The 12,087-nt window shown below is 32.6% G+C and overlaps 1 protein-coding gene across 1 annotated transcript in view; it reads right to left on the bottom strand.

Moving 5' to 3' along the window:
• LOC140445936 (glycoprotein-N-acetylgalactosamine 3-beta-galactosyltransferase 1-like) overlaps positions 1 to 12,087 on the bottom strand; it is a 35,165-nt gene that overhangs the window by 11,505 nt on the left and 11,573 nt on the right. Inside the window, exon 5 of the mRNA XM_072538382.1 lies at positions 200 to 421. Coding sequence (XP_072394483.1) covers positions 200 to 421 — 222 coding nt within the window. The remainder of the gene's footprint in view (positions 1 to 199; positions 422 to 12,087) is intronic.

Raw genomic sequence — 12,087 nt, forward strand, 5'->3', positions numbered from 1 at the left:
ACTATTTCTGGATTCTTCAATTTTTTAACTGAATTATATCAAATACTGTTCAATAGATAAATAAAGACCGGTTATTTTTATAGTTAGTATTAACCTGTATGTATTACAATTTACATAAAGACAATTGCACAAACAATGATATTTAGCCATATAAATCACAAAATCTTAAAACTTCAAACTTATGTATTGATTAGTTTACCTGTTTAGCTTCATAATATATATAATCCCAGTACCAGAAACTCCTCGATACGTGGCCTGGAATTAAGTGATGTTCCGGTACGAACGGAAAGAATCTACCTCTACCTAACGAGTCACGTGAGTCACCAGCCTTCACGTTAACAGCCTCCATACATTTTCCCATCTCCACGTCCTCGGATCCGCCGTTGGCGTGGGAACAACCCGTCGAGTTCGTTAGCCCAACCTAAAAGAAAAGATTCTGAAATTATTTTCTTTGGAATTTTATTATTATATGAATATTGGTACAGAAGTTGACGAAATTCGGTTCTAAGTGGTAAAGTAATACCTTATTGGTGGAAAGTGAACAGGACTGCAGAAGAAACATTTTGAGTGATGAATGCTGAAACATTACGTATAAACAGCTACATAGGTTGAGGCGCCAATTAGTGAAACGACCAAAAAGTGATTTTAGGCGATAATAAGCCACTCATAACAATACGAAAGACTCGTTGCGCATTATCGGAGAGTCTGGGGTGGGTTCCCATTATATGAATAATAGAAAGATAAAAGTTTGACCAAAAGAACCAAAAAATACTGAATGCTACGAAACTGCAAATATAAATAGGCGCCAATAAATCTTAACCAGATATTTATAAAGGACTCAAACTATGTTATAAAATATATCCATTCATTAGATAAAGCAAACTATTAAGAATAACATGCTTACCTATATAATGCAAAAAATAGTCAATCAAATCATAAAGAAATAATAACCTTCAAAGAAACTATATTTATCAATTGCTGTTAAAGGGTGTTTCAAAAAAAGGTAACCCCGTCTCTAGGGTAGGTAAAAAACTGAAAAATAATTGCGGTTTGCTTAGTAAAAAATGTTTGTAACGCCATCTGTTTTCAAGATACAGGGCGTTGAAGAAAAAAAAATTTTACGCATTTTTTACGATTTTGCCGAAACTACTGGCATCATTGTAATGAAATTTTATACGAATATGTTTTGGAAGCTGATACATCCCATGAATTTGTTTTTATATCTGATTCTCATAGAGGGCGCTATTACAGGGATCGTATTAAGTATTAGTCAATATAACTTTTTTAAGATGATAATTATTAATCAAAATTTCAAGTAAACTTAAACATCATTCAATTTTACACGAAAAAGGCACTCTTGGTAAAACTCGATACTGTGTACCGTTTTCGGAATATTTTGATTTGAAAATTATGAAGTAATAATTGATGCTGGTATAAAATAGTTAGTAATTACACAAAACTCACAAGAAGAAAATTAAATTAATGACTAAGAACATAAAATAAAATTCAATTACAGTACAGTATAATGTCATTAAATTGACGTTGAATTCTTTCTTCCAATTCTTGGCGTGAATTTACCTCTGTAGCATAGTCAAAACGGTTAAAATTGCATGACCGAGGAGGCCAATGAATCGGAGATTCTGCACCTCTACCAATCCATCGATTCGGAAAATGATTACTCATCCAATTACGACACCTTCTATCAAAATGTGGTGGAGCTCCATCGTACATAAAAAATAAAGATCTTCGCTCGTTTAGCGCTAAATCTTCTAATATCTCGAATAAGGAATTGTTTAAAAAAATCAAGATACATATCATCATTTAAATTTCCAGGTAGAATATGATAACCTATTAATTTGTTACCTAAAGTTGCTGCCCAAACATTAACTTTAAATGAGTGTTGGTAATGTGATACCCTTTTGACTCGTGGATTCTCATCACACCAGTAGTATGCATTATGGGAGTTAAACATACCTTGTCGCGTAAAGGTGGCCTCGTCCGTAAAAAGAATGCATTTTAAAAAATTTGGATTGTGGGCTGTCCTTTGTTGCAATGTTTCACAAAAATCCACTCTAACCGGTAGATCATCTGGCAAGAGCTCTTGGACTTGTCTGTAATGATAAAGATGTAATTGCTGTTCTTTCAGTATCCGCCAAGTACTTGAAGAAGAAGTATTTGTTTGTCTTGCTATATTCCTTACGCTAACTGTTGGATCTTGATCAAGTAAATTTAAAATATTATTTTCTTTATTAATTGTTCTTGTTGTTCTTGGTCTACCAGAATTTATTTTATTTGGTCTCACATTCCCAGTTTCTCGACAACGTCGTTCAACGGCTCTAAATGTTTTTTTACTTGGTAAGTTTCTTCTAGGAAACTTTTCTGCATAACGTGTCACAGCTGCACTAGAACATCCTAAACATTCGCCTAAGGTTAATAACATGTCAGTGTATTCAACATTTGAGTACATTTTGATTTGATTTTACAAATAACAAGGTTTTAAAACTCTAATTATTGTTGATTTATCGTCATAACAATCAATAAATGTCAGATTTCCATGGCACACTTGGAGAAAATAGAGGTATACCTATTAGAACTTTATCATTACTACCAGCATCAATTATTACTTCATAATTTTCAAATCAAAATATTCCGAAAACGGTACACAGTATCGAGTTTTACCAAGAGTACCTTTTTCGTGTAAAATTGAATGATGTTTAAGTTTACTTGAAATTTTGATTAATAATTATACTCTTAAAAAAGTTATATTGACTAATACTTATTACGATCCGTGTAACTAGCGCCCTCTATGAGAATCAGATATAAAAACAAATTCATGGGATGTATCAGCTTCCAAAACATATTCGTATAAAATTTCATTACAATGTTGCCAGTAGTTTCGGCAAAATCGTAAAAAATGCGTAAATTTTTTTTCTTCAACGCCCTGTATCTTGAAAACGGATGGCGTTACAAAAATTTTTTACTTAGCAAACCCCAATTAGTTTTCAGTTTTTTACCTACCCTAGAGACGAGGTTACCTTTTTTTGAAACAGCCTGTATATAGACAACAATAAACTAATATTTAAATAAATTGCCGTCACGAGATTAAATAAAATAGGCGATTTCTCAAAAAAAAAAGGTAAATTAATTCTAATTTAAAAATAAGAAATGATAGGTAAGCTTAGAATTTTTCGACCGAAAAAGCTTTTAGTTTCGTAAATTATACACGTACTATACACAGTAGATAAATGAAATTTATGATTATATGTAACTTTATAATAAATGGAAATTTAGTCGTAAAATTAATTATATACATACATCTCTAATTCAGTTATAAAAGAAATATATCATGAAATGTCTTTTCACACTTAATTCGAAATTACCAGGACATGATCTCAAGCTCGTTCATCTTTAGAGGCCATGTGTCTGGAAGCGCCTCTTACAAAAAAGGTAGGTACTAAATAGGTAGGTAGACAGTAGGTATAAATCTAATTTTATCTGATCGACCCAGATAAAACAAAGAAACAGGAGATGTTATTATTGGTAATGAGGGGAGCTTCCGATTGCGGCCCCATGATAAAACTCATTATCGAGTTATCGACACAAAACTGTACTTAGGAGACTGGTTACTTAACATCTGCCGCCATCGGACGCCAAAACCTACATACCTCAACTCTGCATCTGGTCATTATTTATACCTTAGAGCCAGACTACTTAGAACGAAATGTAAACACTTTTTAATAGGTACTTCGAGATAGAAATGTGTATATAATACAAAATTGGTTACACGGCAGAAGTAATACGTACTTTTTAGCTAGACTAAAGACAGACAAAATTAATCATACGGGAATTTGAAAATACGTATTTAACTCGCACTACGCCTCTCCATCCTCAATCAGACGGAATGGTCGAAAGACATAATAGAAATGGTTGTCAATACCAATGTTTGGCGCAGTTAATCAAATCGATTAGGATACTTTAATTTTTCTATTCCTGTTAGCCTGTCGAAGTTCTGAACATGAAGCAACCTGTTATTCTCCATCAATAATGATCTCCGGAAAAGAAATGAAGCTTCCTCATGATCTTATTTTCGGAAGATTGCCTCCCTGCGAAGAAGAACGTTCATTCCTGACGTACATTGAAAATTTGAAAAACAAATGGGAATAAGTCTACGAATTTGTTCTTAAAAGTTTGAAGCTTTAAAGTAAAAAGCCAAGGCCAGGCTCGACATGCATCTGCATGCTACTGGGACAATTTTCTAAATGGGTGACCCAGTATGGTTATAAAATCTCAAGGACTTTGTCCGAAATTTCAACGAAACTGGGAGAGCCCATACACTGTCTTGCAGACAATAAACGATCTAATCTACTGCATCCAGTTTTCAGCTAGAATTAAAACCAAGGTAGTTCATATCGTCGTTAATTCATATCATCCAGGAGTATTTGAGTGCATAGTGGTCATTGTGTAAAAGTTGTAAATAAGTATTGTAATATTGTTGGCGTTTGAATAAAATTGAATTTAAAGATGTGTAACAATAGCTATAGAACAGTGTTTTACATGATGTAATTTAATTTAAACATTTTGAGACTTGAAAAATTTCACTATAAAGAGTTTTTCACTGTATAGAGACTACAGATAGTGCCGACTATAAACAACTCTATACTTTTATTATACAAACAAATGTGACAAAAATTTATAATTAATGTAGATAGTTGACCCAATTCGTATCATTTCGAATCGAAAAAAACAGATGTAAACTTGAGCAACAATTATACGAACGCGACTTTAAAATCGTTTATGACGATTAAGAAATATTTTATTGCTTATTGAAATAATGGAATCTTTATACGAATTGTATATCAAGGAATGAACGGAGAGTTGACTGGCATTCGATAATAATAATTCTGATAGTAGATAGTAATGAACAATGTTACTATTAGATAAAAAATTCAACATTTCTTAAAAATATTAATTTCATATTTATTTCATAAAAATAGCGTCAATAAACTTAATATATCAAAACTAGCGATCGAATGTATTTTTATTTATTGGAGTTTGACGATTATTTTCGTCAGTTTTTGTCTATTTTTATTTTGTTCTGGAATATATCGTCTGTGGATGTTAATTATTACTTTATTCCAGAGATTCTCCCTATCTACTTCTACCGTGGATAGAGCCCACGTGCTTCTTGATATCATCTGCTTATCTCATTTGGGGCCTTCCTCTGCTTGTTTATACTCCCACGGTCTCCAACTTATAAGAATTTTGTTCCATCGGTCTTCTTTTTGTCTTATATTGTGTCCAGCAAATCTCCATTTCAATTTTGCAACTTCTTGTCTAACATCCCTCACTTTTGTTTTCTCTCTTATCCACTCCTTTCTCTTTTTATCCATTAGTCTTATGTGCAACATTTGTCTTTCCATTGCTCTTTGAGTTTTTATGATTTTGTCCATGTTTGTTTTTGTAAATGTCCACGTTTGGGAACCATAAGTGAGAACAGGGAGTATGTATTGATTGTATACTTTGGTCTTAAGATGCTCTGGATATCTTTTTGTTTTTAAGAATGTAGCTTAGTTTGCCAAATGCTGCCCATGCCAGTCTAACTCGTCTTTTTATCTCTGCTGTTTGGTTTTCTATGTTAAGTTTTATAGTTTGACCCAGATATATATATATATATATATATATATATATATATATATATATATATATATATATATATATATATATATATATATATATATAATCCTGAACTTGTTCTATTTCATCTTGTCCGATCCTCATTTTGATGTCTTCATCTGTATTTGTTATGATTTTGGTCTTGCTGTAATTCATATTAAGGCCTATCTTTCCAGCTTCTACGTCCAGTTCTTTCATCGTTTCAAATAATTCTTCTTTTTTATCGGTTATCATCAGCGTATTCATCAAATAAATATTATTCTTCTAACTTTTCTTTTATTGTTATTTTTATTTTTACATTTGAAATAATTTTAATTTTTTATCGTATAGCTGTAACGAACGTGCTTAAGACAATTTAATCTTGACATTCAATATTTCAAATACTTCAATGTCAGTTTTTATTTGCAAAATCTTTTAAATTCTGTAAGTGTTTTAAAATGTATTTGTACGCCATTTTTTGTAATGTTCAAATTGTTTTTAGTTTACTCCTGAGGAAGCTTTTAAATAAATAGCGAAATATTGAGTAATTTAGAAAAAAGAAAGATTTTTATTATAGACCACTATACCCGATAATTTGAACGTATTTATATATATATATATATATATATATATTGGCTATTAGTTCCGTATATCTGTGGTCAATTCTGCTGTTAATCAAAGAACTTTTCACTGCCCAATGTTCGACACTGTCGAAAGCCTTTTCGAAATCTATGAACGCTATATATAGAGGAATGTGGTATTCATTTGCTCGTTCTATAAGTATTTTCATACTTAGTAAATAATCATTTGTGCTAAATCCCTTTCTAAAACTAGCTTGTTCTTTCGACTGGTATTCGTCGAATTTTGTCGTTAATCTATTGGTTAAAATTTTTGTTAGGAGTTTATACATTACATTGAGGAGTGTTATAGGACGGTAGTTTTTTATATCTGCTTTAGCTAGACTTGATTATCTCAGGAAAATTAAACAAATCCGCAACGAAATTCGAACAAATCATTTCATACATGAGACGTACTTAAATCCTGATTATATAAAAGAGTACAATAATTGGTGTTCACAATTATAGCGATCTGCAGAAGACAGTATCAAAACGACATGGCCTAATTATGGAAATTAAATAACCACCGGATTCATCTGAGGTGGCAATTCCGATTTAAATCGGACGGTTGTCTCGGAGATATGAAGTGTAAGAATTATCAAAAATGGTTTTGGGAAAACTACAAATAAAACTACAATAAACTTCCGGACACCGTTGTAGCAATAGATAAGGCACTTTCTTATAGCAAACATATGTAATAATAATGTAAGACGAATACTCAATCTCTACATCTAGAAAAATATATTGGCAACTACGACTTAAGGAAAGAAATATCAACATATATTGAATAATTTTTTTGTGCAGATTCATTTGATACGATTGAATTATATAAGTCACAATTTGTCCACATTGAGATTGATTTGTACAGTCAGAGTACCTATACAAGAAACTTTTCTGGTGAAATATATCTTTTGGATGTCATTCAAAACACTCATGTATGCACGCTTGCCATTATTTTTTCCTTAATTTCGATATACATTATTTCACAAGTTAATTGCTCAATTCAACAGTCGTCACAGTACTATCAACAAATTAAAAATGATCTAACAACAATTTTAGAGTTATTATAATACTTTACTTTTATACCCCATTATCAATAAAGTAGAATTTATAGAACCGATTTGATACGAAAAACAATAATATACATTAAAAGCCAATCATTTAAAAAACAGTACGTCACTGCGCCTTAAATTTCTAAATGAAACAGTTAGGGACTGTTATTATTATTTCCAGAGCTGCCATGTGTATTTTTTATCAATATCGCAAAGTTTTGTATTATATCAACACACCAAAGATGTTGTGAATTAGCAATTATTTATTAAATCTAATTAAAAGCAAAATGCCAAAACAACATAGAATAGATAAATGTGTAATAATAAAAACGTTACATTATAACATTTCATAATTCCCTAAATTCTCTGATATCCTGACGGTACGGCGGCAACTTTGCGAAAATGTCAACGTCAAATCAGAAATTAATCCTTGTTAAACCCTCTGCCAACACACAAACCCTGAGGGCACACTCCTCGTCAGCCACCACCAAATTCAAACACACAAAACACCAATCTACATGCTGAAAAGTGAATGTCCTCGACATTCACTCCATAAGCGTCGCTATAAATGTACAAATGACAGAGGGGATTGGTTTTCTGTGGCTTCTCAATCTCATTACGCAACGATACACGTCCTAGGAGGGGACGTAGCCATAGCTAAACTCCACGCATTTACTAAAGAAAGTCCAACAATTCTAAAAGGAATGTTTACTCTTGATCTTAATACCATCTCCCACAAGGAGAAGCCATACCTTGGAGAAGCATATAACCTTAAACGAGGTTTCATAACTTGTCCACGCACAGAATTGAACATCAGCATAAAAGCTTAATGATTCATGAGATCTGACTTACTTGATTATTATTTCTAAGAATAAAATTGCTGTGCGGTAGTTTAAGTCATTAAATTTTTCGGCGGGCGAACTTTCGACACCAAATTGTCTTTGTACCTGGGGTAATCGAAGGGTCAAATTTTATTATAGGAAATTTCGACACCGCGGCGTAAAGCAGGTAGGTAGGTAATTAGCGGCGATGGACATTTGCACCCAAGCAGGACAAGCGGGTTTTCCCAATATTTATTGTCACGGCGGGGGCGTGGCACTTGTGTACTTGTGACTAAATTATTTCAGTTGTAATTTATTTCTTGTTTGACGTTGACTTGTGCACGTATACGGATATTTAAAAAATGAGTTTGATAAAAAGTTCCCGTGGTCGAGATTTATTAGTGGTGGAGCATCATTCGTTCTCGAAACAGAAAGTGTTAAAAAGCGGCGAGATATTTTGGCGCTGCATCCAAAGAAACACTAAGTGTTCCGCAAAAGTGTTTACAATAGGCTGTGAGGACCTCACCATCACAAGAAGTGATTTGGTACATAATCATGAAGCCGATCCAAAAAAGCTTGAAGTAAAGATGGTAACCAATGCATGTAAAAGAAAAGCCCACGAGGACATATCGGAAAAGCCTGCCAAAATTACAAGAACTGCTGTTGCTGAGTGTGATGCCAATTTGCTGACGGTTCCTGACATAGCTAGCATAAGAAAGAACATTTACAACTGTCGTCGTAAACTGTTACCAGGTCCGTTACCAAGAAGCATATCAGAAGTCCATAACGCGGTTAGTAATTATTCTCCTAAAACCTGTCGCAATGAAGGTTTTTTGTTTTTAAATCATCCTGAATTAAATGTAATTGTATTTTCATGCGAGACAAATATTTGTTTGTTGTGTAAATTAAAAACTTTGTATATGGATGGTACATTTTCATACAGTACCAAATATTTTCTACAATTATTTACTATACATGGCTTGGAAAATAGACATTATGTTCCTTTAGCATACTGTTTGTTAAAGGACAAATTGTCAATGACATACAAAAATTTATTTTCTTTATTAAGGTCTAAGATTTTTGAAACATTTTAATTATCATTAGAGCCAACTGAAATATTTGTGGACTTTGAAAAAGCAATTCACTGTGCTTTATTGTATATGTGGCCCAATGCAAAAATTAGTGGATGCCGTTTTCACTTACACCAAAACTGGTTTAAAAAAATTCAATCTTTGGGTTTGGTACAAGAATATAAGGATACAAATTCAGAAATTGGAAAATGGTTAAGGCATACGTTTGGTTTAACTTATTTAAATCCAGCAGAAGTTGAAGAATGCTTTCTTTATGATTTAATGTCATATAAACCTATAAACGCAACACTTGATATATATGCAGATTATTTACTGGAAAATTACATTTTCGATAGCGCTCTATTTCCACCACACATATGGTCTAATCAGAATCCGTCTATTGCGAGGACCACAAATGCCTGTGAATCCTTTCATTCGAGATTTAATTCTTCTTTTTATTCAACACATCCTTCTATTTTTATTTTTATTGAAAAGTTAAAAGAATTTCAAGTAGACACTTATGTCAAAATAAATAGTTTACATATATCAGCAAAAATCAAAGATACTACTGTTAAGGCTAAATTGGCATTTTTGGAAAAAATGATGGATAAACTACGATCCCAACAAATACGTAGGTTAGATTTTATAAAAGCTGTATCTTATCATTCCTATAATAGCAAATAAATCATTGTATACAAGTATATTAACGGTAAAATGTACAAAAATTAGGTACTAGTTGTATTATATTTAGATATTATTACAGTTATAAAGAAATAAAATGCACATTACTTTTATTAAAATAAATAAATTAATTAATTATGGTATTTTATTTATGTCGCAGATATATTTATTTGGTGTCGAATATACCTGTAAGATAAAAACGGGAATTGGGGCTGGTGTCGAAAATTGCCATTAAATTTTAGTCGCTACCTGCTTAGTGTCGAAATTTCCTACGCCCAAATTTTTCAAAGTATTTGTATGCAACAATTATACGTATCTTTGCAGTAAAATGGAACACCGCAATATACTACAAAATTTACAAAAGATGACTCAGGATGATTTATTTGATTACATAGATGGTATTCCATACCAACAAGCCATAAATTCAGATTTTGAGAGTGATTCTGATGCAGAAAACGATCTTCCTATTTCCAACCGAATGTCGGCTGCATCCAACGCGACTATTACTTTATTATCCAATGATGTCATCATTTGGTTGAATTTCTTGATATTGATTCAGATGACTCCATGGATGATAAAGCTTTCTACTCTCAAGTAATAACAAATCGAAGTTTTGACGACGTCGAAACTTTCTCAGGCGAAAACGAAATAGAAAAGAACCAAGAGGAGAATAGAATAGAAGAGCATAGAAAGAACCAATAGAAATGCCACGAACATTGCACAATAAGGTGCAATGAAACATATAAATGGAGAAAGAAGGCTTCTGATGCACAAAAATATTCGAATGCGCCGTTTACAAGACCATTTGGCACAGCAAAACCGGTCAATATAAATTTACCATTCGAAGTGTTTTCTTTGTTCACGAACAAAGATCCTCTTCTTCTTCTTCCTTCTTGTATGTAGGCTTTAAGGCCTGTTTCTTCTTCAATATTAGCCTTCTAATTTGTTTAAATTATCGCACCATCTTTTTCTTGGTCTGCCAATACTTCTTCGTCCATTTGGTGACTTATCTCATGTTATTCGTACTATCCTATCCTCTGCCATTCTACTAATGTGTTCGTCGTTCGTGTAATTACACAGTCAAACCTTTACGCTCGACAAAATCACAATAATCTCGGCTTACTGAGGAAGAACTAAAAGCATTTCTAGGGGTTCTTATAATAATGGGATTTCATACACTACCTAGTTTGAGACATTATTGGTCAACAAATATCAACATGCACGTGTCAAGAGTTTGTGTCAAAAACGATTCTTAAGAATACTTCCTTTTCTTCATCTAAACAATAATGAAAATATGGAAAGAGGACAAAATAGCCCCAATTTTGACAAACTGTCCAAAGTAAGGCCATTGATAACACAACTGCAGCAGATCTTTCAACAGAACTTTTATACAAGTAGAAATGTTGCAGTAGATGAAAGTATGGTTGCTTTCAAGGTATAAAGTTCGCTCAAACAATATATGCCAAAGAAGACCATAAAAAGATGCCTCAAAGTCTGGGGCGTTGTATGCTTCGAAACTGGGTACGTACACAAATGTACCATATATGAAGGCAAATCTTAATGCTGAATATGGTTTAGAAGCTAAAACGATATCAGACTTTATAGTATATATTAGAATTTTTTTCTCGAGCTTTCCTCTTCTTAAGAAAATGTTAACTTATGATTTGTTCTGCTCTGAAACTTTTAGCGGGGACGTAAATGCGTTCTAGTCGGCAGTACTATGCACAATCCACTTGAATTACTTCAGTTTTGCGAAGAAAAGGGAATGGTGAACAAGAAAGCATACATTTTTTCTTTGTTTTATTTATTCAATATTTTTTAGAGCAATTGGCTCTAGTAGTCATCATCTTCTAATTTTCTTTTCCTTAATTTTTTTTGGATAGTAAGAATGGCGTAACAACCACCCCCACATCTCTGCCGACTCTGAGCAACGCGTCCTCGTTCATTTTGTGTACCTCAAACACTGTCCATCGTTTGTTGTGTTACAGTATATGCTGCTCCTACTTGAAATGTAGAAAGTATTACATTAAATAAAAATAAAAACATTTTTTACTCTATGAAATATAAAAAGTTTTATCAAACCTATCCGTCAACAACATGGGCGACGACCAAATGACCTTGTGTTAAAAAATGGCATTCTGTGATGTCGAACAATTAACTTTAAAGGAAATAATGCAAACCAACTAAATTTTTC

This window comes from Diabrotica undecimpunctata, chromosome 7 (genome assembly GCF_040954645.1).
Source record: "Diabrotica undecimpunctata isolate CICGRU chromosome 7, icDiaUnde3, whole genome shotgun sequence".
In the NCBI taxonomy this organism is placed as follows: domain Eukaryota; kingdom Metazoa; phylum Arthropoda; class Insecta; order Coleoptera; family Chrysomelidae; genus Diabrotica; species Diabrotica undecimpunctata.